The sequence below is a fragment of the Protomyctophum bolini genome, assembly GCF_963924005.1.
Source record: "Protomyctophum bolini genome assembly, chromosome: 4".
NCBI classification, from domain to species: Eukaryota; Metazoa; Chordata; class Actinopteri; order Myctophiformes; family Myctophidae; genus Protomyctophum; species Protomyctophum bolini.
In genome coordinates, this window is record NC_137865.1 from 31,610,248 (window position 1) to 31,638,135 (window position 27,888).

The 27,888-nt window shown below is 43.4% G+C and overlaps 1 protein-coding gene across 1 annotated transcript in view; it reads left to right on the forward strand.

Moving 5' to 3' along the window:
- Window positions 1-27,888, forward strand: part of LOC308314547 (voltage-dependent calcium channel subunit alpha-2/delta-1) — a gene marked incomplete at both ends in the record, with an annotated part of 119,641 nt that overhangs the window by 32,193 nt on the left and 59,560 nt on the right. Inside the window, 7 exons of the mRNA XM_080762177.1 lie at window positions 4,040-4,099; window positions 4,504-4,539; window positions 7,300-7,429; window positions 18,418-18,549; window positions 21,708-21,777; window positions 23,857-23,907; window positions 24,009-24,108. Of these exons, the coding sequence (XP_080618303.1) occupies window positions 4,040-4,099; window positions 4,504-4,539; window positions 7,300-7,429; window positions 18,418-18,549; window positions 21,708-21,777; window positions 23,857-23,907; window positions 24,009-24,108 (579 nt within the window). The remainder of the gene's footprint in view (window positions 1-4,039; window positions 4,100-4,503; window positions 4,540-7,299; window positions 7,430-18,417; window positions 18,550-21,707; window positions 21,778-23,856; window positions 23,908-24,008; window positions 24,109-27,888) is intronic.

Genomic DNA, 27,888 nt, shown 5'->3' on the forward strand with positions numbered 1-27,888 from the left:
ATATCAAATAGGTATTTCACAGGTCTAGCGATAAATGGGGCAGAATATTTTAGTAATTTATTATCAATGAGGTCATGCCCTGGAGATTTGTTTTCAGGGAGCAACAACAACATTTTTTCAATTTCGACAAAAAGATGTCTGGTGGTAAAACAAAACTGCATTCTTTCCCCTGCATAATCTGTGCATCTATATTTCCCACCAGTTCTTCGTTTGAGGCATTTACATGCATATTGGACCTGAGATAGTTTACCTTGCTTTCATAAAAATCAGCAAAATGATTGGCAATGTCTATTGGTTTTGTCTTGATCATTCCATCAACCTCCACACTAACAGGATTTGTATTGTTTGATCTACCCAGCAAACCATTTATTGTGTTCCATGTCTGTTTTGGGTCGCTTTTACATTTCTCAAATGCTACTTTATAGTAAAGTGATTTTTTCTGACGATTTAATTTTACAACAAAGTTTCTGCATTTCCTGTATAGCATAAGGTCAGAAACCAGACATGACCTGGATGCAGTAGCTTTTGCCTCATCCCTCTGAGACATTGCTTCTCTTAATTGTTGATCAATCCAGGGAGATGGTTTAGCTTTGATTGAACTTTTCCTTATAGGGGCATGATGGTCAACAACCTCAGTTAGCAGCTTATTAAAACAATCGACAGCATCATAGATCATTCTCAAGATACACCAGATCCCATGAAACAATGCCCAGATTTCTTCTGTAGTCCTCCAGTTTAAAATGCAATGGAAATAAGCCATTGGCTTCTTGCATTCATCCTTTTGATAGTGATGTATAACTATGTGCATTTTTCTGTACATGTAAACATTGTCAATAAACATATCAATAAAAAAAAACTATAGGTTATAAGAGGGAGTGTGCTGAGCGCTGTCTCATCAAAAACCACCAAGTGCACAAAGAAGTCATTGAACGAAATGCTCATTTTGGCACCCGATCTTACAGTGTCCATATTGAATGGAGCAACTGTCACCGGGTGGCTGGTTCAAGAGGGTTGCTGTGGACAACAAGAGTTTTAGCTCCCTTTGGTGGCCTTTGTGTCTCTCTGTGACACACTCTGCCTAGTGTGGGTAGTGTTTGGCCAAAAGGCACAGGTTGTAAAATAACAAAAAGAAAAAAAATCTAAACATAATTATTATAATTAACCTGCACTAATTATATTTCCAGAATACAAATGTACGAAAAGTTTTTTAGAAAAGTCTTCGTTAAAAAAAAGGGGAAAAAAACAGTGGGTTGTTGTCTCCGTTGTATGTGAGAGACAATAACAATCTCAGACATCTTGTGCCGGTGGGAGACTGCAAATGACACAACCTCTGTCATGTCTGATCTAATACAGTACATCCCTGCTGTGCTGTGGAAGTGTCTGGGAGGCAGAGGTAAACTAACCTTGCAGTGTGACAGAAGACACACAGGTGGGTTTCCTTAGAAGATAGAGTGAGGCCCAAGCTGCCTTGGTGGGGATCAACAAAGCGTTTTACCGCACATTTACTGTCTAGCTATATGGAACAAAGGTCCAGACGGAATCATCCCTTATTTGGAAACTAAAAGACATGATGAAGGGACACACTTTGTTCCTTATTTTTAGGACAGCGTACAGTATACATACAGTACGCTATAATACAGTTTGTTAACCATTTAAAGCCTCTATATTGAGCTCCCTGTACTTCTTCTTCCTCTTTGCCAAACATATCCAAAATAGCTGCTATTATTGGCTAATGTTATCCTTGTAGATAGCCTTGTAGATAAAAAATGGTATGTATTGCCAGCCCCGTTATCTGCCCTTTCTGCCGTTTTCTTCATCTTGTCCTTTCAAGCTCTCTCGTCCGCTCTCATAGACTCATTGCAGTCATTAGTTACTCATAGACTTTAAGGTTCATTCGGGTTGCTACTAGGTTCACAAACCAACTGGGAGGTGAGGGGGAAACACTAAACCGATCTCTAAATCTCTATCTCTCTCACTCTCTCTGCGTGCTGTACTTGGTGCTGTACTTATGTGTGTGCGCGGGTCACTGAGGTCTATACGTGGACTGTTTAATGTTTAAATAACACTCTACCACATAATCCCTACAGCCCACACTGTTGCTGCGTTTTGGGAATTCATTTCATATAGTATTTTAATTCACCTCACCTCTTCAGACTCCACCTTAGCCCGTATACCGTAGCACTGGCCGTAGCACTTGCCCTAGCCTCGATGACCTTGCAGGCTTATGCAAAGGTTAAAATATATAATTTAGATGTTGCATGTTATGTAGACAGATGCTAGGTCATTATTGATCATTCTATAGTGTTTATAGTTTCAATGTATGGCCTTCTAGTGTTAGACGGATGACCGTTCTTAGTTTACTCATGATCCCAGATGACTATTTCTATGCATTTGATGTATTACCATGTATTGTTCTATCTTTTTGTAAATCACTCTGCTAAAATGTGTCTGCTAAATGCCTAAATTGTAAATTGTGAATGCATTTGTGTGTATGCTACGTAATGATGTTTTCATTGTTGTATACTGACTGCCAGGGTGCCAAAGGCAAATTTCAATTTTATGTCAAAGTTAATGGACAATAAAGTATCTTTAATTGTGTGAGGTTGAGAGCTGTGTTTCCATACAGTGCATTTGACTGACAGCTTGTGAGAGGCTTGTAATCCTCTCCCTCTTGATTTTATTCAGCGAGCTGATGCTGTTTACACTGCCCATAATGTGTCACTCTGAATCACACTCAGAATCATCTTTAAATGTCACATTTGTCACATTTATTGTCACATTTTACAAGTAAAAAAGGAAGTGAAATTTGTTTATGTGCATATAGTTCCCACCGTGTTATTTTTCCAAGAAAACAAAGAAAGGGAAGGGGGGTGGTAGGAGATCGAAGAAAGAACATTTTGAAGCTTGTTCCACACAAACGGCACACTCGTAGGGTCTCTCTTGGCTAATTTACAAATGGCCATATTTGTTATGTCCTTCCCTCAGACCTGAAAACTGAAAGACCCGGATGGAGATCCACTCTCTCTTTCTTAAGAAAGTGGATGGAGATCCACTCTCTCTTTCTTAAGAGAGTGGATGGAGATCCACTCTCTCTTTCTTAAGAGAGTGGATGGAGATCCACTCTCTCTTTCTTTCAGTTTTCCTCCCTTATCTATTGCTTAATTACCTCTCCCTGTCTCCTCTTGGTCGTATTTGTGATGTCATCAATGTCACTCTACTTTGTATAATTCCTCCCTCTCTTCAGTCTTCAGTTCCAAATTTGCATTTCCACTTTGTTTATAATGTCCGCCATTGTTGATTTTCCAAGCTGGCATGGAATGGAAACAAGCCTGTGTTTATCTAGCATCAGTATTATAATGACTCAGATATGAAATAAGTTGCATATCAGCACTCCCACCACCTCAGGACATGCAACTAAAACAGCTTCAGAAGCAAAAAAGAAATGCCATGGACTGGTTATATCAGAGTGGTGATTGAGGCTCAAACCATTAGAAATAAGTTTGAGGGACATAGACAATATGATATTAAATATTAAAAACTGTTTTAAAATTCATGTTATAGCTGCTTTAATTTCTCTGAGCATCTCTATCTACCCCTCTCTCTCTTCAAATGTATCTGCGCTGCTCGTTTCATTTTCTACCTGTCTACCCCGTTCTCTCTATCTCTCTCTCTCTCTCTCTCTCTCTCTCTCTCTCTCTCTCTCTCTCTCTCTCAAAAACACACATACACACCCTATAATCTCCGTGGCTGTGGTACAACATTTTCATTGTGACATACTGATGATGGCAATGAGGCTTTAAATGGACAGTGTGCTATCAGTGTGATGGTGATCCTGTGGGCTAATCAGCCCTTTGTCTCGCGGATGCTACACACCTGACACTTGTTTTGGTCTGTGCGTTTAAAACAAAATATTTTTCAGCGTATGCTTGTCATGCCCCAGGCCGTCTATAATTAGGCTCAGACTGCAAACGAGTTGTGTGTTGTTTTCCACTCTAAATTCCCCGCCATGTTTTTTCTCCCGCATGCCCACCCCACCCAGAAACTGGCCACAGCTGCAGAGAACTTCCAGATGAAGCATCAATGGAAAGACGAGTTTCAGGTGACGCACGCACGCACATGCACACGCGCACACACACACACACACACACACACACACACACACACACACACACACACACACACACACACACACACACACACACACACACACACACACACACAGTTCTATGTGGCTATGTGTACATTGAACATAGTCAGAAGGGAAAAGCAGTGCACACACAGCATGTGTGAATGTAAGCCGTATATAGCCTACATTTGAGTAACGGAATAGAGGTGTCATCCATTATTCCTTTACGTCGAAATAGGACAATTCCAGTTTGAGTGTTGGATTTCTATCTTAGTTAGAAAATGACATGATGAGACCATCTTCTCTGTCGCTTTTACTGCACGATCTATAAATGCCATTTACTAATTGGTACTGTGCTTCCTGTGCCTTGCTTACAGGATGGAGACATTGCCTACTTCAACGCCAAGGACAATGTGAGTGTGTTCTCTCCATTGCCCGTACACTTTCCGGCGTACACACAGAGGTCACCGGCTGTGCCCCCCCCCCCCACACACACACACGCCCCTCTTTACCTCCCGCAGAATCAGTTTAACCACTTCGGCTGTTTGAAAATAGCCGATCTGCAATCTACAAGCGTGAGCTTGTAGTGGAGTTCCCATGCAAAGTCTGCCCGAACCCGGCATAAAATGTATTCTAATTAGTCGGACCCGGGCCGACTATATAAATATATATCATCGATTAATCTAGATTAAAATGGCTCATTTGAACTGAAATATTGGTGGTCCTTGTTTAAGAACTTATTTTAGACTAATTTTCTGACTTTTTCAGATTTTCTGACTTGATCTGGCCTGTTAACATTTGCATAGACCTGGTTGCTTGTTTCTCTCTCACAGAAATGTGGCAACCCTGGGCAAAAGGGTGTTTGTTGTTGTTTTGCTTAGCACAACAGCTGGCAGCCTGCTGCCGCCATGGATAACAGTATTTAGCGCAATTTTATGTCCCAGAACTTATGGATACGGACTTTTGGATCCATCGCTGCCTCTTTCTTTTCTAGTAAGTAGATCTTTAACATGTTGCTGACTTGCTGTTTACCGTCCCTCTCACAGTGCAGTGCCTCCTCTCACACACACACACACACGCACGCACGCACGCACGGCCCGCCTCCTGGCCACTATGCAGACCCATGCAGCTCCCAGACCCAACTTTGAGAATAGATTAACGGCGATATATATTTTTATCGTGCGATAAGAGTCTCGCGTTAATGCAGCACGTTAACGCCGATAACGGCCCAGCAATAATATTTATATATTGATATTTTTTATAATGATCTGCCCAAGCCTGACCCTACCGCCCCAACGTTTTGGGCCGGGTCGGGCCTAGGGGTCCACGGCCAAACATATATCAACTTAGGGGCGGTCTTTGACATGACAATGTTCGAGATCGAGAACCACTGTCTCCATATTCACGGCATTCATGTCTGCATACTTTTTATTCTCACTTAACTCCCCCTCCCTCCTCCTCTTCTAGTCTAATTCCTTCACATTCAGCTTCTCCCCGCTATCTCTCTGTCTTCCCTCCTCCCTCTGCTCTCGCAGGTGAAGAGGTTTCTGCCATGTTTCTCCTCTAATTGACAGATGAGATGTATGAGCTATAGCTACACGGTTGCTTTATTAGGAAGCAAGCGTTTGCCTCTCTCTCTCTCTCTCTCCCTCTCCCTCTCCCACGCCCCCCCATCCCCCCTCCTTCGCTTACTCTCCCTCCTCTGTCTCTCTATAGAGCGTCACAGTCCTGCCTCCTTTCATGACGACACCAGGCCCAGGAAATTAATCCCAATGCATTTTTCCCATAGACATTTCATAAAGTATTTATTTAAATACCTTTTAAGCGTTGTACGAAGCCAACTCGAGTCGTGATAAATCATGACAACAAACACAATATTTTGGACCAAACAAATAATTACAAAGAAGAAAAACAACAACTTTCTAATTCTTTGTTTGGCCCAAAACATTGTGTTTATTGTCATGATTTGTCACAACAAGAGTTGGCTTTGTCCGTGGCGTAAACGTCTTTAAATAAATACTTTCTGAAAAGTCTATGAGGAAAATGAACAGGGATTTATTTTCCGGGTCTCACGAGGGGGGCGGGACTGCGACACTCTATACTCCCCCCATTTACCATTGTGGTGGACAGTAACTAAGTCCATTTACTCAAGTACTGCACTTACTTAAAGGTATATTCAGTGATTTGACTTAATTCAAATATCACTTTTTTTCCCTTATTTTTTGGATTATCCTCCCTACTAAAGTGTGCTGACCATATAAGGAGTTCCTCCCTGTCCCCAGTGAGCACCTGGGGTCAAAAAAATCCTAGTTTCGGTTTGGATTTTGGGTGGCAAAGCCTTCGTCCGATCAGGATGAGAGGGGCCTCGGTGGCCTTGGTGCATGTGCTGTTGGGCTGTTGTACTTCCCCCACTGTAGAGCGTGTGCACATCTTGTTACCGGGGCGGACCGTTTTTTCTCTCCAAATCACCCAAATCACTGAATGCTCCTTTAAGTATAGTTTTGAGGTATTTGTACTTTCCAGTACTTTTACTTCTACTCCACTACATCTCAGAAGCAAACATTGTACTTTTACTCCACTACATTCATTTACATTTGAAAACTTGAAATGAGACATTCTGCATAATGAGCACTTTCTAGTATACTTTTTTGATACCAATACTTTTGTACCACAACTGCCATTTTCTTTCTCTTCTCCATACCTCTATCCATGCATTTCCCAGGTTCATAGTCCTCTCATTGAGGTACGCTGATTTTCGAGCGGTGGCACACCGTCTCCAACATGTAGACCTAGCTTTGTGTGTCCCTATGTCTGTCGTGAAGGTATTCTGTACATCTAACACTGGGGGGCACTGACATATCCTGGAAACCACACAAATCGGGGGAGCGGGGGAAACAAAACCGAAACCGTGGCAACTCTGGTAATATGAGGGTCATGATTTTAAACCCATTTCTAAAAATGCCTTCTAAATCCTGAACTTCTGAAAAAAAGGGGTTCCTGTCCTAAAGGGTAAAAACACCAAAAGCGCCACACAGTGCCAGCTCCATGCTGCCTCACAGTGCCAGCTCCATGCTACCTCACTTTGGCCAACAGAAAAGAGTTTCGTATTGCTTTCCGTGTACTTTTCAGTTATAACATGCCCCCTATTTTGTCTTGTTTTTCTTCCACTCCAGCTGGATATAAATGATACAGAGGGGAGAAAGAACCGGATCCGGCCAAACTTTAAACTGGACCATTCATTTAAGCGACTGGCTGATCACAACCAAACGGCTGTACACATCCCCACCGACATCTATGATGGCTGTGAGTGCACGCACACACACACATGTACGCACGCACATACTCACGCACGCACGCACGCATGCACGCAGTATGCGTCCATGCATTCACACTGCGGTATCTGCATTCACACTGTTATAATTAAGAATGAAGGTTATGGGGGGGAGTACTGTAGGTTTCTCTTCTGACCTGTACACACGCACGCCTCTAAAACACGTGCATAAGGACACATGCACATACGTGCAGTCATGCACACATTCTCACATAGACACCCAAGCACAAAGCCGTGACAGTAACCATGGATACAAGCGGACACACAAGCCATTAAGATGTTGTTTTGTGAATGTGTTCCCGGCAAATTTGCCCAGGTCAAACCCGGGATAAAAAAACTAAACAAAACAAGTGCTACAGTATAATAAGATTTGTCCCTGGACTGCATCAGTCCCTGAGCTCCACAGCGCGCATGTCCTTGCGGTGTGGCTGCATGGCCAGGCCGTTGCTCTTAACCGGAATGGATTGATGTGGGCATTCAGCCTTCGTCTGACGACCGCCACAAATAAAGAAAAAACAAATAAATTCCTCCGGATTGCACTCAAGGTTTGATGAGTGAAATGCCAACCTGTCTCTGTGAGTTTGGAGATTTTATGAAAAACGTGGCAAAAGAAAGAAAGTGGAAGAAAATGTGCTCAAGGACAAAGTAGTACCGATATAGTATCAGCAAATGTGTGCCATAATCATCATAATTTTAGACAGATAATGAATTTCACAATGCCACTTCAGACTTCCTGGTCCTTCATTGCCATCCCCAGTTCCTGCTTACTGATGCATGTGCACCAAAACGGTTTCCCGCCCAGAATAGGTTAAGAAAACATACATTATGTGTGGTTTAGTACAGCAAGTGCTGTGTAAGTGCTGTTTAAAAAAAAAAAAAGGTTTTTCACAAGTCATGTACTCTAACATCGTTAGAAAACAGTAACATTTTCACTTCTGTTTGAGTAGATGCTCCTGTAGTAAATGTGTCTGTGTAAGGAATGTTGCTCTTGCATAAGAAACATTCTGCAATTTACTACACCCCCTTGTCATGAAAGAAAATGTTTCTGATGGTTTCATCATCCTTTTCTGATATTTACCTGCCCTGGTTTAGTTTGATTTCCTTTGAGGCTTTCTGACAGCTAATGGCCAACCAATTGTTAGCCTAGCCCTGCTCTGACTCATGTTGCATTAGAAAACTAGAAGAAGTGCCCTTCTGGGCACAGGTCTCTACCAGGAGGATAGGATTGTGTGTGATGTTTGGCAAAATGTTTAGGAGTAGAGTTTGTGATTTGTGGCATTTTGTTCGAAACAGACCAATCATGTGAGCTTTGTAAGCCAATCTTAGCCAATCAGGATGGAAGATGGGAAATGGTGCAGTTCCGTGTTGATCACATGACTATGGAGATAGTGTATACCGAATTGTGTGATGTATGGATAAAATGTGTACGAGTAATCTACAGAAATGTGTTTTGTCTAAATCGGCCTGATGGTGGCGCTATAACAGGTCGTTGAGGAATATTTGGGGCAGAGGTTCATCGTTGGCATCCAGGGCAGGGAGTGTGTGTGCAAAGTTTGGCATGTTTGGGCCAACGGTGCCGGAGATTAGCTGGTAACGGACGGACGGGAGGAAGGAAGGACGGACACACACACACACACACGCACACACACACACACACACACACACACACACACACACACACACACACACACACACACACACACACACACACGGACGGAGTGCAAAACATACTCTCTCCCCATGCCTTCGGCCTGGTGTGTGTGTGTGTGTGTGTGTGTGTGTGTGTGTGTGTGTGTGTGTGTGTGTGTGTGTGTGTTCACCACAAAGATAACGCAGAGGTTGATTATTATGTCATAACAAGCCTGTGGCGAGGCGCGTCAGCCACTCAGTACGATGGAAGGACCCTTCCAGAGTAACCTTTGTACTGCTGAGATACCTTCTGGCCCAAGTGTTACACCTGTCACCTTTCCTCTGGCACTATGAAGATGGAGCAGAGACTAGTGTATGCCAAGAACGCATGGCCTCGTTCTTTTCTCCACGACCCACCTGTGCCAAGACGAGTCTTTCTTTAATTTAATTTAATCCAGCAATTAAAAGAAAATATATTTAAAAAAAAATATATATATATATATATATATATATATATATAAAAGAAGCATGTCAAAAACTTATCTGACAAACATGAAATGCAATGTACTATGACAGCAATGCAATATACAAACATAGATGTATCTGGCATCAATAAACTGCAAATGTTTTTGTTTTTGAAATAAGCACGATTAAATTGTCTCTTTACAAAGATAACTATAAACATACACACAACACCAACATTCCAAAAGTAAATGTCAAAAAATCTTCTGAAAATAGCATTGTGAGCTTGTAGATCACAAATTACTAAAAATTGTACTTAAGTACAGTACTTACGTGAATGTATTTAGTTACTTTACACCCCTTATATAATGAGATGTTTGACCCACAGAGCCCTGCTCGCTCATAATGTTGGCTGGTTGTCCCTAGACTCCTCCCACCCTCCCTGTAAAGCATGCAGTTTATTGGTTGCCTGTAAATGAGTATGCATGGGTTCGGTCAGCTGCTGGGACCGAGTCACCGCCTGAGTCTGACCTCGGCTGTGTGTGTGTGTGTGTGTGTGTGTGTGTGTGTGTGTGTGTGTGTGTGTGTGTGTGTGTGTGTGTGTGTGTGTGTGTGTGTGTGTGTGTGTGTGTGTGTGTGTGTGTGTGTGTGTGTGTGTGTGTGTGTGTGTGTGTGTGTGTGTGTGTGTGTGTGTGTGTGTGAGTGTGTGTGCAGGCGTGCTCATGCACACAGTCACACGCACGCAGATAGTTGTGTGCATATACATTTACATCGTAGGGCATACGCCCACTGCAGGTTTGGTATTGTTGGGAGCAAAAGGGAGAGACGGCACATTCATACGTTATCCAGGTTTCAATTTGATCTGGACCCTATAAAGGTTCCAGGAATAGCCCGTGCCCCGCTCCAGAGGGGAAAATTGGATTTTCCGGGCAAGTGGGAGGCAAGTTTATGGAACCTTCAGTGAAAGAACCTGTGTGTGTGTGTGTGTGTGTGTGTGTGTGTGTGTGTGTGTGTGTGTGTGTGTGTGTGTGTGTGTGTGTGTGTGTGTGTGTGTGTGTGTGTGTGTGTGTGTGTGTGTGTGTGTGTGTGTGTGTGTGTGTGTGTGTGTGTGTGTGTGTGTGTGTGTGTGTGTGTGTGTGTGTGTGTGTGTGTGTGTGTGTGTGTGTGTGTGTGTGTGTGTGTGTGTGTGTGTGTGTGTGTGTGTGTGTGTGTGTGTGTGTGTGTGTGTGTGTGTGTGTGTGTGTGTGTGTGTGTGTGTGTGTGTGTGTGTGTGTGTGTGTGTGTGTGTGTGTGTGCGTGCGTGCGTGTGTGTGCGACCCCTGTAGGACACAGAGCATAGTGGTGATATTAGGATGACGGAAAGACCACATTATAGTCTGAATGAGCCTGTGTGAGAGAGAGAGAGAGAGAGAGAGCGCGAGAGAAAGGAGACAGAGAGAGAGTGAAATCGTATGATACAGGGAGGAAGAGAGAAATAGAGATATGTGTTATAATATGATTGAATGGAATTGTGTTTATCCATTACCTTGGTTCATGGCTTCTTTGCAGATGGAAATTCATATATGCAATATGTAGCGCAGCTTAGAGCTAGGTACACTTTGACAAATTCATCTTGAGGAACATGTGATATTCCTCAAAGTCCTGAGTAAGGAACACTGCGAATCTGAGATGAGAACCAATTTGGCTCGTGTCTGACAAGGTCAGCGGCAGCGCCCATATAATCTTTAAACCCCTTTTTTGTGGCCATTTATGCATGCCCAGACAAATTGGTATTCTGGCTGTATTGGTTTGATTAAATAGAATGTAGTCGACAAACTGATTTGTATAAAGGTAATTAATGTTGCCTTCTAAAGTTGTACATTAAGTGTACATTTTAGCACACCTGCCTTAATTTAAAGTGTTAAAAACACAATCAGTTCAGAGGGTGGGAAATGAGACAAAAACAGGTATATTTAATTATCTCTCTGTCTGTCTGTCGGCCTGTCGGTCTGTCTGTCTATCTATGAAACATGAATATTTTGACCATATTGACCTGTTTGAGTGCCCATCTTACATGTAAATTAATAATGAGTACGGTATATAGTAATGGATGCATGGCTCAAAAAGCCATCATAAAATGTATTCTGACAATATAACAGACAGTTTATATTTTCAACTTTCACAGTTATTCTGTGTTGGTACATGTTTTTTCTAAAAGGGTCATCACACTCTGTTAATTCACCAGATCATGAAAACCATTAAAGGAGCACTTAACTTAATTTTCAAACTGTCTTCATATAATTGGTCCTCATTGACGCTCATTATAAGATGGCGCCATCTCGGTCTACTCATCCAGTGTCTCAATAGTGGGCTTTGGACTGTTCAGAAGCCTGCCTACCAGTGACATCAGCAATGGGGATTCCAAGCTAATAGCTATAGACTTTCTCTTTTTCTGGAAAGTTAGCATGCAGAAGTATACTGTGTAGAAGCCATTGAACAATGGATAGTGACATTATTAGGCAGGTTTCTAAGCTGTCCACAGCTCTTCTTTGAGACGCAAAGTGAGTAGACAGGTTTCTAAGCTGTCCACAGCCCTCCTCTGAGACGCAGGTTTCTAAGCTGTCCACAGCCCTCCTCTGAGACGCAGAGCAAGTAGACAGGTTTCTAAGCACTTTAGGTGAAATCGCTTCTCGTCCTCAGGGCGTCTTACTGGTACTTTTACTTAAGTAAGAAATGTGAGTACTTTTTCCACCACTGGAATGTCGCCCTGACATTGAAAGGCCAGAAACATGACTGGCACGTATCCTGCATGACACCATACCACAATGACAGTGGTGCTTCAAAGCAGATTAAAGTCCCACCATTCCTTCACCAAGGCGGCACAAGAGATGTTCAGTTCTATACTTGAGGACCTGTCTATCAGCACATGACTGGAAGCAGTAATTGGGAGACAGCTGGGCCGGACCCACACGTATCCATTGCTACATCTGGGAAGTGGGGAAAATGCCGTCAAAGGTGAAGACCTATACCGCACGGCAATGTTGAACCCAGCTAAACCTCCTACATATACTGCGGTTTGCTGCTTCAAATTATCTATGGAGAAGTGGGGCTTTCAGCGCAGCGTGCGTGTGCGGCGAGCCAGACTGCTGAATATATAATGACCATCTGCCATACAGACCAGAAGCTGGCCTCTTCGATGATGATGATGATGATGATGATGATACATAAAAGAAGACTTAAGCCTGGCTTTACAGTACACTGTGCTGTGTCATGTAACTTTGTTTATTAGTTGTTTTTTATACAATTAGAATAAGCAAAATAATATTAAACACATTATTACACATTATCAGATGTCTAACATTTACATGTAGATACCTTTGCGTATTGCTTTCTAGCTGACAGCCCTCTCTGTTGAAGTTATTGACCTCCTCGCTGACCTCCTTCATTGTTGTGTTCTGTTTTGAGTAGCCAGTCGTGTTTTTTCCATGGAAGCGCTTACTGAAGGATTGATTGATTGAACATATTATTAGTACCAGTAGGGGCGCTGTTGTGCCAGAGAGAGAGAGAGAGAGATAGTATTAGTGCTACACTGTTGCCTGCTAATGAGACAGAGAGAGAGAGAGAGAGAAAGAGGAGATGGGGGAGAGAGGGGAGTTGCACCACTCAGTTCACACGGGTGTGATTTTTTTTACAGGGGCCAGTTTCAAATTTCAGCCGCCCATAAGTGCTCTTTGAGAGGACTGCTCGGTCTAGACGCTGGGTATGCGCCATGACACTTTCATGGGTGGCAAACCCATGAAAGTGCATGAACAAACAGTTTACAAGCTTATGAACAAACACTTTATGAACGATTAAGACCTTTTGTCATATAATCGGTTCAGGAATATAAAAGACATATCACAGGTTGTTTTCTAATCACTTTCTTTTCGATGTGCACTGTACATAATTGTATTGAGGATCTAAATAGCAGCAGGTATCGTTTCTGTCTTGGAGGTATATCGCGGGATTTGGGGACAGTGTACACATAAAAAAAAACAAGATAGCAAATAATGTGTTATATGTCTTATTTCCAGAAGCGATTATACTTTACAAAGGTCTCAGTCATTCAGAAATAGTGTTTGTTCATGTTTGCTCCCATGGTGCGTCAAATCTGCCATCTGGAATCTGGATTTGCATGATAGCAAAATTGACATTGGTGTTACGTTATTACGTTATTTTTCTATACCCTTTTTTTCTTAGCATATTGACAATAATTGATGCACCCAATTCCCTTCATATTTTCATTAGGCAAGAAAACAATACTAATAAGACATTCAATATATCAACAGTGATATGTCAAAGATGAGGAACTGAATGGCAGATGAAGAAATAATAATACGATACCAATCTAGCTAACGTAGTGGAATAAACTATTACATTGAATGTGATGCTTGCCTTTTTTATCATTAGTTGAGTCGCAGTGGAGTGTGCATCTGAGACTGTCTACAATCTACATGCATCACTATCTGTACATTTGTAGGGTACTACAACTCAGTTATACACACCTCTGGGTCGCCTTGCTTTTGAATAGCTTTTTTCAACTGTCAAGTTGCATGTCATTGGATTAACGACCTGCAGCTAATTGCAGCTAGCCTATAGCCATGCCTGAAAGTGTGGTCGAGCAGCAAGGGGGTTAGAAAAGCCTTAACCTGCCACACATACAGTACTGTACATGTTTGTAAATGATATGACATGAATCCTTCACTATCCCATTGAGATTAAGCCATCATCGCCCTGTAGATTCTCTGTGGCATCAAAGCCATGCCGAATGGAGTCAGGGAATTCATTAGTGTCAGTGGCAATACGGGTGTCAAGCAAATACTCCTCTCCCTTATGGCACAGCAGTGAAGCTCAGCTTATTAAAATTATCGCTAACGCAGGACTACTCCACGTCCACTTGGAGACAGGGAAAAGAACATACGGTATTGGTTTCATTGGCGTTTTCGATCTTTACTGAGGGCGGAAGGGCACGAACAAGCCAACTGAGAACACTAAGGATTATAGATTACATGTGTTCTCATTGAGTTTATTGAGCTAATTAGGATCCCCATTAGCTGATGCATAACGTCAGCTAATCTTCCTGGGTTCCACTTCCACACGTAACATAGAACATGACATTAAATGAGACAAATGCAACATTGACAAAGTCAAAATGCCCATTCCCTCGACAATATGTTGTGTATGTGTGCGTGCATGCTGCATTGCTGCGTGCGTGCGTGCTGCGTGCGTGCGTGCGTGCGTGCATGCGTGCTTGTTGAACATGCGACCAGTCTCAAGGGGACAGTCACATTTCACCGCTAGAAGAAACTGCAGTCACTCAATGTTAATAGTATTTGTAGTACAAGTATCACAATTTGATATTTGCACCCTATGGCCAGAAAAATAATGAAGTCTGTGTGTTTGACGAGGGTTTGACTGGATTGCTGAATTCCTACAATTGCCATAATACTTCCTCTCCTTGTGGAGAGGGGGGAGGCTGTATGGTTGGAGGTGTGACTTTGTAGTCCAGGAAGGAAGTGAGACCACATTTTCATGACATAACAGGTTTTTGGTCATGAACATGGTGCCATTGCTAAAATACTGGAAAGTGTTTCTTGTGTCCTAAACATCATCAAAATAAGCTCTTTTTGCAAAAGGTGTGAAGTTTCCCTTTAATTCCGGTCTTAATGGCATATCTATAATGTGTGCCTTACAACAACCTTTGGACAGCTAGATGGCTTTCCAATAGTCTTTTAAAATTAGTTTTCTTCTTTTGCAATCTGTTCTGCATGCAACCATGGCTCCATACAGCACTGTGCTTTGCATTTACCATGTTCTAGCTTCAGCGACTAGATCCAACCTCCTGTGGCATGTCTCGTCTGATATGCATGGATATTGGACCTAATAAGCGTTAGTTGATTAGGCCTATATATGCAACGATATTGCCTTAACCGGCCACATGTGAGTCTTAACCGGCCACGTATGTGTCTTAACCAGCTGTGTATATCAGAGCCACGGGTGAGTCTTAACCGGCCACATATGTGTCTTAACCAGCTGTGTATATCAGAGCCACGGGTGAGTCTTAACCGGCCACATATGTGTCTTAACCAGCTGTGTATATCAGAGCCACGGGTGAGTCTTAACCGGCCACATATGTGTCCTAACCGGCCACGTATGTTGGAATTTTGGTATTAATGACTTTGTGGCAAAACCATAACACCTGAGTTTATTAAGTAATTATTTGTGGTCCATCACATCAAAGGCAGTGCTACCATCTAATAATATGGCTCCCAGCCTCCCACCATATTCTTCCTGTCAATTTCTTTTAGCTAATGATATGTCATTTATATCAGTGCTGTGAATTATCAGATTGTTAACATAGAATTGGTATTGTATTTGGGTGAATACATTTTAATTCCTACAATCTGGATGGTCAATACCAGGTGGCTTACCATTATTAATACATTACATTTTCCACCGCTTCTTTATCTCAAAAATACAGTTTCTTATTCTTCATAATGTGTTCTCTGATATTTACAGTATGTAAGATGCATCGCAAAAAGATTTGCCTGCCTGCCTGCCTGTCTTTCTGTCTTCTCTTCATTCGGTTTATTTGACATGCAGGGACAGTGCACGTTAATGAGCATTGCTAGTGTGCCTGAGTTGAAAAAAAAAGCGATCTGGCTGAAGGCCTTTTTTCATGGCCGGTCCTGCCTGCCTGCCTGCCTTCCTGCCTGCCTTCCTGCCTTCCTGCCTTTCTGTCTGTCTGTCTGTCTGTCTGTCTGTCTGTCTGTCTGTCTGTCGTTTGTTTTGTCCTTCAATGCGGCCATGCTCTAATAGGATTTTTCTGAAAAGAGAATATTCCATGTAAAACTCATCTTCATATGCAGTGCACACATTTGTAGGTTGCCGTTTGCTTATTAACACTGGCTGGGATGGTGTTTCCACTTCTTTCCTGCTAAAATATATAGTTAATGAGGGCAATGTACACATACAGACACTGTAGACACACACACACACACACACACACACACACACACACACACTGGATTGGCTGACAGTCACACACTTGCGAGGGTGCGCACACAAACACACACCCCTGGCTACTGAGGCTTCATTAACTCCCCTCCGGAGCCATGCATGCAAATGAACAGTGTTTGCTTTGCACATCAATGAACCACGTCACACGTAATACAGGAGATCAATCTATCTCCTTTCCTCTCTCTCTCTCTCTCTCTCTCTCTCTCTCTCTCTCTCTCTCTCTCTTTCTCTCTCACACACGCACACACCTTTCAACATTCATACACACTACAGACACACAGGCTACTGTCCACACTTATTACGCACACATACGTACTGTATGTGTACAACACATACTCTATAATACTCTACACTGAAATACCACACACAAATAGTACAACAAAGAGCGATAGAGATACAAAGATAAACAAAAAAGATAGCGAGGGAGAGACAGACAGACAGACAGACACACAGGCTGACTGTCACAATTCATCACGGTAGCTGTGATGTGACAACAGTTTGGATCTCAGACCTGTCTGGATGCAGTGTCATTACATCCATAACGCCTGTTACCTTTCACGACACGCTGCATCAATCACGCACGCACTCACGCACACACACACACACACACACACGCACGCACGCACGCACGCACGCATGCATGCATGCAGATAAACACACAATAAATACAGACAGACAGACTTTTTTCCACCCATAAGTGTCATGGCCCATCCTCAGGGTCCAGTCACATAACTCACGTCCCTTTGCTAGGGGGGTGAGGTGCATTCTTCTGTGTAATATTTATTATGAATGAAAATAGTTGTGTTGCTGAAAACATGATTAACACTAGCACGTCGAAGCGGTCTATCTGATCGATTTTCTGTAAGGTTTGGGAAATGTTTTCTTTGTTTATTTTCACTATAGTCATGTTGGTGAATGTACTTAGTGAACCTGTCCTTAAGACATTTGGTTGGAGCCTCTATAAGCAGAGGCCCAGGTTTGAATATATGAGTAATGAGTCAGTCTTGTCTCAGGCACAATGCTGACGAAGTTGAAACCAGAATATCTCTAGACTGCGGTGCTTGATTTAAGCATGTAATTAAATCTGCACAATTGCAAAACTTGTGTTTGTCTATTCTGTCCACAGCCCTCATCAAAGGAACTCTTTTACATTGCTGTTATATATTTTTCATTGTTGGCACAGTGTGGAGCATGACACACCAAAATCCTGCTGCTTGTACTTGTATGAGTGATAAATAAACACCTTTTGTATATTTTAATCTTGATTCTTGACACATGCACATTCACGCTTGCCCATGCACACAAGAGTAACACATTTTCCAGGCGAATAGTGCAATGCTCCAGTGTCATTTTTGTCAGCATGTGTGAGTCATTATACCTTCCAGAAATTCCATTAGTCGACAGTTGACACTATAAAAAGTGGCGACCCTGCCGGGCACTTCGCAGTGGGGAGCTCTATTTGCGCATGGTTCCCGTTTTTGTGAGGGATGACAGTGAGAGTGCACGTGTCTGAATCCTAATGAATGTGTAAATGCATCTGTGGCACGCCGCTTCGTGACCCCACAGGGCTCTCTGATCTCTGCCATAGAGCACAGTACATGTGCGCGTGTGCATGCACATAGTCACGTACGTGTACACAAGAACAGGGAGGAAATTGATGTCGATCTGCTTATATCAGACGTTTATATCAGTCTTTTGGCAGGGCATCAATCAAACCAGACATGTCCATTCTTTCACAGGATCACATATATTACAATTCTATTACAAGTGTGTGTGTGTGTGTGTGTGTGTGTGTGTGTGTGTGTGTGTTCGCGTGTGCGCGTGTGTGTAGCCACCATCGTGTTGAATGAGCTGAATTGGACGTGGGCCTTGGAGGAGGTGTTTAAGAAGAACCGGGAGGACGATCCCACGCTGCTCTGGCAGGTGTTCGGCAGCGCCACAGGCCTGGCACGCTTCTACCCAGGTACACACCATACAACATCTGGCACGCTTCTACCCAGGTACACACCATACAACATCTGGCACGCTTCTACCCAGGTACACACCATACAACATCTGGCACGCTTCTACCCAGGTACACACCATACAACATCTGGCACGCTACTACCCAGGTACACACCATACAACATATGGCACGCTACTACCCAGGTACACACCATACAACATCTGGCACGCTACTACCCAGTTACACAACATCTGGCACGCTACTACCCAGGTACACACCATACAACATCTGGCACATCTTTGTAATTATTTGTTTGGTCCAAAATATTGTGTTTATTGTCATGATTTGTCACAACTCGAGTTGGCTTTGTCCGCGGCGTAACCGTCTTTAAAAAAATACTTCTAAATGCTTTGGGAATCATTTCATAAAAGGGGGCGGGGCTGCGACGCTCTATACCAAATTACCACTACCATATTTCTTTTCAAATATTAGGAAATATCAAATCACCCAATATTACCAAATATTACCAGACGTGCAAGGTAAAAAAATGAAATAAAATAGCCTTTCTGTGACCCCTTCAGAATGAGACAAGGAACAAGGAATCCTGACAAATTATACTCTGGAAAATGCCCTGGTGAATAAAAATGTCCCATACTGTTGGGCGAGCCGGTCATAATACATTCAGCTATGAAGCTGCGGGCCGCATACAATTCTTCCCTGGGCCGCCTTTGGACACCCCTGCCATAATAGTTAGTTACTAAACACCAAACATGGGGGATTTTCACCCGGACGATTATATTTTTGCAATTTTCATAATGTTGCTGATGTCTGAGGTGGGTCTTTCAGTACCTTCATGATGCTCAGTGACATCACAGAAGGTAGGTTTGCTTCCCTGCCCACATTCTTTGGTCCAATATTCATGAGGTTCCATTGGTTTTCGGAGTTGTCCCTCTCACTATGCAAAGTAGGCAGTCCCGCATGCTCGCGTTGACTCGTCTCCTTTGTGACTCTCCCTCACTGATAATGCTAAGATAAAAAGCCAGTGGTTATTGTCATATCCGGTGATTATGTTTTTTCTCCTCTTTCATCTATTTCATCTCATGCTCCGGCATGCTGTTTACAGCTTCATGAATAATGTTAACTGCTATAAAGGGAGCTATCATGTACGGTAAGGGGTGTTAAAAAAAAGAAACAAAATTAATAAATAAGCCTTTGTATGGTTTAAGCAAAGAAGCCCAGCATAACAAATAATTGGTATATATAGTTGGTATATAGTTTCGTCCTCCATATAAACCATGACCTGTTTTTTTAACCACACATTTTCAATTCTGTCTCTTTGATGTCGCAAGCAGGCTCAAGTACTGTGACAAACAGCAGTTCATGCACAAATCAGTATTCCAAAAACTTAGTTTAACTTTTATTTGAATCTTTAATGTATAAAAAAGAAAACGCATAAAGTAAACATATCGGAAGTGCTGGATTTGAAACGGCTGTGTATCATGCTCGTTGAATTAAGCGACGGGAGGATTGAATGGCTTTAATGCATTCAAACCGGAAAAGCATCTGTGCCATTTTAGATTTTAGCTGCAAGCTCACATCGCGTCACTTTTGTGCTGCGCTGCGAGCTTGTACATCTGCTATTTTAGCGTTGGTTATTAAAATAGCAGATCTACAAGCCCGTCACTTAATAATCTTCTCTTCTGGGGGTCCCTGGCACAAAACATTTCCAGATTTTTTTATTTATTTGACAGGGACAAAGCTCATTAATCAACATGTCAGTTTTCACCTCAATGTAAATAAGCCAGAGTTAGCCAAAGCTACATTTAATCTGTAGTCCCTGAGCAGGCTCTTAAATAATGAATGATAAAAGAAGGACAGAGTAGTGTGCCACCACACAACACCATGCGTTGATGCCATGTGTGCATATGTGCAAGCACCCAACACTATATCCATACAAAAACACAATATAATACAGATAGACAGAAAGAAAGACAGAGTGTATAGTGTGCCAGCACAACACCATGCGTTGATTGGGGATGTCGTGGCCAAATTCATATCATTTTGGGGGCCCTTGGCACAAAAAAGGTTTGATTACCACTGATTTAGAAGGCAATTTGTAGACTCTGCCTCAGGTCTTAACGGCTTAAAGCCAAGCAAAAAACCAGATTCCGTGCTGCAGAGTCGTGCTGTGACACACAGGCAAACGCTGACAGAGGCCAAAAAAGAAGATCTGTGAATAGAAGATGGAGAGAGGCCATGGTGGCCATCTTGTTTATGCGTCCTGGTGAGCGATGCAGCTGCCCACTCCTAATGACTCTGCCCTGCTCTGGCTGCCATGCCGATAGTTAGGGAAAGTTAGCCGAATTTTGTGACCAATCTGGGAAATAAATGCTTACCAATAGCTTTCTTCACAAATGTGACCAGATTTGACTGAGGGGCTGCTGCCACCGTGCAGTCTCCAGCTTTTTCACCAGAGGAGAAAAACTGAATTTATTATTATTTTTCATCCAAAATGTGTTAAGACTCTTCTAGAGCATCTCTGAAATAAATGTCAAAGCAGAGTTCATGTAAATATGAACATACATGTGTAATGTTAGTAAGTGAACCTTTCAAGCCTTTTTTCTCAACTCGCAGTGTTCTGCAAAACATTACTCTATAAGCCATATCCCCAAAACCGGTGCATCAAAATAAACAACAAATATGTAAATTTGAAGCTATATGATTTTTTATATGTTTTTGTTGTCAAGCACATGACATGAACAAACGAAAAAATTATAATAATAATCAATGACTTAGCCTTGGTCAGAAACGGTAACAAATGTGTTCATAAAGTTGTCTACTATCAATTTGTTCCAACCCAACTCCATTGGGAGACTTTGTGACAGCTGCTGAACGTTGCTGTACCATAATAACACCTGCAAGCTAAATGTAGTCATTTATACATTTGCATTGTGCTTTAAGTAGCATGTGACTATAGTCAAACTATGATTCTTAACACACTGTGATGACCTATCAATCAACACGTCACAAAGTGACGTATTGATTGATAGGCTTGTAGATCTGCTATTCATGCTATATTTGAAAAATAATTGCAATTAGGCGATTATTGTAATAATTTGTGACAGGCTTAGATGTGCTTGTTTGAAAATGTGTGTGTTTTGTCTCTCCACTCCCAGCCTCTCCATGGATGGATGCCCGCAAGACGCCCTCTAAGATAGACCTGTACGACGTGCGAAGGAGGCCATGGTGAGTTATAACTTATTATGGTCACAAACGCGGAAGCGGGCCCGACCACTGCCGCGGCGGTCCGGGCACCCAGGCTGCAATGTAGCTTGACAGAGCGTTGCAAGATCGAGTCCCGATCCCGAACGGCGCGTCCGTCACTCCCCATCTCTCTCCCCATTTCCTTTTTTTTAAATATTTTTTTTATCCCATGATTTTGTAACCCATTTTTCACCCCTGTGTCAATCATCTACTGTGATCCTGGGCTCTACACACCCTCCGCCAACCTGGGGAGAGTGGAGTAAAATAGTAGGCTACAATTATTTGCCTCAGAGTGTTGAAGTAGTAGTGAAAATTGTAAGAACATGCACTTAGTTACTTTACAAAACTTTATACCCATGGCAAAGGGTGTACCATATCTTCACAAGGGTGCTATAATGTCATAAGTGGGTGAGGTAGAGTAGACCTTCACCCTCTCAGACATGTCCTCGTGGGGTTTGGGTAGGAGAGCATCCATCAAAGGGATGAATCCCAGGAAAGGCGTCATACAGATGGTAACTTGTATAGTACAAAATATCAAAGGTTCCTTTGATTCCATAATTCATAATTAGTTATTATTTTTTTAATACAGGCTATGTCTCGAGAATGTTCACAGTAAAATTAGCTGTTATTTTTTTTCACTCTCTGACACTGAGGACTTTGGCTGTGTACAAACTATTATGCGAAAGAAAAAAAATCTCCCATAATATAGGGAAGTGATTGTGTCAGTTCCTACACAGTATGTTGAAATAATGTGAAATGCGTGCGATTTATTTTCTGTATGGGACTCTCTCAGGAAACTTGCATGCAGGATAATATGAACAGTGCCAATTACCAAAGCCTTGTGTCATTCTCCACTTAATAATGAGACCGGTGTCCCACAGTGGCCTTTATTTCACATCACACACATTTCAGCACTGCTGGTGAAGTTCAAACAATTTGCACAGAACAATGCCATGTTGCAACGGCATTCAATCAAACTAACAAGCTAAGCTCTTAGTATAGCTCTCCGTGGAAAGCCCTGAGTGATGTATCGTGCTGACAGACACCCAAACAGCTGCCTTACAAATGACCCTGACTGTTCATCAGTCAGTTTTGTGTGCAAAGAGGACACGTTTGACTAAAAATGTCTTTGTCTTCCCCCTCTCCTTTCCCCGGTACTAAATCAAAGTAATAATGTGTAATGTTCGTGAATGAAAGATTGCGCCAGGGACACCACAGCGGTCATCTTCCCTAGATTCTGAATTAATGACAACGATAGATAATTATTTTTCATGATAAATAAATAAGCAAAAAGGTGTCAGAATCATTATGGTGCCTCTGCCCGGCACCTGGCGTTTAGTTAGTGGATGTGCGTGATCTATTGTATTTTTCTGCATTCGTTCTACCCACTATGCTCTTTTCAGAGTACTGTCAGCATACAATAAACACAAGCACACCACTAGATAATCAGAGGTAGTTGTCACACTGTCCCCACCAAATCTTAAACCAAAATGGTGGAAAAGAAACTACAGAAGAAACTGTAGAATATAGGTTTTATGTTTGCTCCCCCAGACAACATGGACAGGGTATCTTTCTTTCTTTCACTACTACTGTATTACTCAGTTGCTAACTAACCCTTGTAATGTGCAAGGCCACAACTGGGTCACTTTTTGAATACTTTTCAGTTGCTTTGATTTCTGTCTCGCAAGCTACCACTGTGCAAAAAGCATGGAATACGGATGTGTATATTACAGGAAACTCCCGTTAAGCTTTTCAACAAACTCCGGTAAACTCCCGAATTGTACCATCACACCTGTATATTACCGTATATTACTGTATATGCAAATCTAGTGCCCATAATTGCCTCTTTTCACGCAGTGTGCTGTAGCTAACAATGTGATGCACCATTTATGAATATCAATAATAAAATATAGCTGCAAGCAGTGATAAGATGAGGTCAAGCCATAATTTCGTGGAAAACGACAGCACAGAACTGCCACTGTGCTGAATCCGTACAAAAACAATATGAGCAACAAGAGCTTTAGTCCTTTTTGTATTCACACCAACTGATCTCCTTTGCAGGTACATCCAGGGAGCGGCCTCGCCTAAAGACATGCTGATCCTTGTCGATGCGTAAGTTGTCCGTACTGCTAAGTGAGAATGAATTCAAATCTCAGCATAAGCTATTACCGAATCCAGTAAAGATTTTGTTTTTTTTGTTATCTTCTGGGCAGGAGTGGCAGTGTGTCCGGCCTGACCCTGAAGCTGATCAGGACCTCGGTCAGCGAGATGCTGGAAACGCTGTCAGACGACGACTATGTCAACGTGGTCTATGTGAGTGTTTTGTGTTGTTTTTCTGATGTACTTGGCAAGCCAGTGTGTGTGGCTGGGGATTCACAGTGAGAAATGCTATGGAGAATGACCGATTTACAATGAACACACACACACACACGCATGCACGCACGCACACACACACACACACACACACACACACACACACACACACACACACACACACACACACACACACACACACACACACACACACACACACACACACACACACACACACAGTAATGAAATATGGATTTCTCCTGGGTTTACCACTCTGAAACAGGTCTGTAATGAAATCCCCATCACTCTATTTGGTGCACAGGATTAAAACTCTGCACTACATGCCCCTACTCTAACAGGTCCCATTTTCTGTAGGAGTGTGCATGTGTGTGTGTGTGCGTGCGTGAGACTGTGCGTGTTTGCGTGAGTCCAATCTTCCAAAAGCGATTAAAACTCCCTCCGTGAACTGTTGCCACCTCCTTACCCCCTCAGCTCCACTGCCTAGTCAGTAAAGTCAGGGAAACACACATTCATCACCACAACCACCCCTACCCCGCCCCCATGACCTGTCCACACACTCACACGCCCGCACACACACACACACACACACACATACACACAGACCACCACACCAAAGCCAAAATCTTGGCCACTCGCTCACTCACACTCCAACGTGGTGCTGTTATACGGTGAAATTGGTGACCTGATGAAATATACAATCGTGTAGACATCACATGATGTCAGTGTCCGAATGTAAATCATTGCGGTTAGTTTATTAGCAGAATTCAACCTATAGCAGTATTTATGCCACAATATGGTCACATATTTCAGGAGGTGACAAATGTCACCATAACACCACCATGCTGGAGTGACCGAGTGTGAATGAGCGAGTGGCCGAGATTTTGAGTATTGGAATTTGGCTCAAGAGAGAGACAGTGGAGGTGGAGTCTGAGGGGGTGTTTATGGACAGAGAGAGGGATCTTTATAGAGATTGGAGATGTCTTCCATCTCCTTCAGGCTCTCTGTTGTTCTCCTCCCTGCGGGTCCCTTTGTTTTCTTCGGACACAATGTATTCTGTTACATGCTACGGTTCTGATCCAGCCTGGATGTCCAATTATTACAGCCTGTTGGGAGCTGTGTGCTGTGTGTGTGTGTGTGTGTGTGTGTGTGTGTGTGTGTGTGTGTGTGTGTGTGTGTGTGTGTGTGTGTGTGTGTGTGTGTGTGTGTGTGTGTGTGTGTGTGTGTGTGTGTGTGTGTGTGTGTGTGTGTGTGTGTGTGTGTGTGTGTGTGTGTGTGTGTGTTTGCGTGTTTGTGTGCACGTGTGTCTTTGTGTACACTATACGCTCGTATGGGCGTGGTGAGTCTGACAGAGGCAGATGTAAAGACATTAGCTCAAAGGGAGTTGAAATTGGCTCGATGTTGACATTAGGTGGACTGTAGAGGGGGACATTAGATGGACGGTAGAGGGGGACATTAGGTGGACTGTAGAGGGGGACATTAGGTGGACTGTAGAGGGGGACATTAGGTGGACTGTAGAGGGGGACATTAGGTGGACTGTAGAGGGGGACATTAGATGGACGGTAGAGGGGGACATTAGGTGGACTGTAGAGGGGGACATTAGGTGGACTGTAGAGGGGGACATTAGGTGGACTGTAGAGGGGGACATTAGGTGGACTGTAGAGGGGGACATTAGGTGGACTGTAGAGGGGGACATCAGGTGGACTGTAGAGGGGGACATTAGGTGGACTGTAGAGGGGGACATTAGGTGGACTGTAGAGGGGGACATTAGGTGGACTGTAGAGGGGGACATTAGGTGGACTGTAAAGGGGGACATTTTGGTGGACTGTAGAGGGGGACATTAGGTGGACGGTAGAGGGGGACATTAGGTGGACTGTAGAGGGGGACATTAGGTGGACTGTAGAGGGGGACATTAGGTGGACTGTAGAGGGGGACATTAGGTGGACTGTAGAGGGGGACATCAGGTGGACGGTAGAGGGGGACATTAGGTGGACTGTAGAGGGGGACATTAGGTGGACTGTAGAGGGGGATATTAGGTGGACTGTAGAGGGGGACATTAGGTGGACTGTAGAGGGGGACATTAGATGGACGGTAGAGGGGGACAGACATTAGGTGGACTGTAGAGGGGGACATTAGGCGGACTGTAGAGGGGGATATTAGGTGGACTGTAGAGGGGGACATTAGGTGGACTGTAGAGGGGGACATTAGATGGACGGTAGAGGGGGACAGACATTAGGTGGACTGTAGAGGGGGACATTAGGTGGACTGTAGAGGGGGACATTTGATGGACGGTAGAGGGGGACAGACATTAGGTGGACTTTAGAGGGGGACATTAGGTGGACTGTAGAGGGGGACATTAGCTGAGACATGCACCTTGGAATGACTTTGAGCTGTTTTATTGTCCTTCTCTTGCTCTGTGCCGATCAATCAGGGAACCCTAAATCTACAGTAGAATCAGTCAATACGTTCCCTGTCTTCTCGACTACAGTCTGTCTTTCTCTTTCTCTGTATGTCTGGCCCCTTACACTTAGGCACACACACACACACACACACACACACACACACACACACACACATGCACGCACGCGCGCGCATGTGCACTCTGATCACACGCATGTGCACACTCTCGCACGGATGTGCAACTCTACGTATGTCCAGTCCTGGGGGTGTTATAACCTGACACCAAATCATTAATCTCCGATATTACCCATAAATCCTCGCTCATTAACTTTGGCCCAGAGACCAAGTTGGCATTTGGTCCTCAGAGGATGGTCACTCACTCACGCACGCACGCACGCACGCACGCACGCACGCACGCACGCACGCACGCACGCACGCACACACAGCACACACAGCACAACACATTCTCTTCCTCGACAGCTGTGGTAGGTCAAAAGCATACTGATGGCTATTATTAAGAGTGTCAGTCTCACTATCTCTCACTCTCGCTCTATCCCTCCCATGATGTCAGTGTCAGAACGTAAATCATTGCAGTCAGTTTATTAGCAGAATTCAACCTATTTAGGCCACAATATGGTCACATATTTCAGGAAGTGACAAATGTCACCTTAACACCACCAGGCTGGAGTGACCGAGTGTGAATGAGCGAGTGGCCGAGATTTTGAGTATTGGAATTTGGCTCAAGAGAGAGACAGTGGAGGTGGAGTCTGAGGGGGTGTTTATGGACAGAGAGAGGGATCTTTATAGAGATTGGAGATGTCTTCCATCTCATTCAGGCTCTCTGTTGTTCTCCTCCCTGCGGGTCCCTTTGTTTTCTTCGCACATATAACAAAAAAACATCGCATGGATTGGATGCACCTGGGATGAATCCTCAGTGATGTATCACAATGTATTATGTCACATGCTACGGTTCTGATCCAGCCTGGATGTCCAATTATTACATCCTGTTGGGAGCTGTGTGTGTGTGTGTGTGTGTGTGTGTGTGTCTGAGTGTTTGCGTGCGTGTGTCTCTGAGTGTTTGTGTGCACGTGTGTCTTTGTGTACACTATACTGTACGTATACGCGCTCGTATGGGCGTGGGGAGTCTGACAGAGGCAGATTGAAAGACATTAGGTCAAAGGGAGTTGAAATTGTCTCGATGTTGACGCGAACATTTTTCGTCATAGTCATCAACACTGGGGGGACATTAGGTGGACTGTAGAGGGGGACAGTAGGTGGACTGTAGAGGGGGACATTAGGTGGACTGTAGAGGGGGACATTAGGTGGACGGTAGAGGGGGACATTAGGTGGACTGTAGAGGGG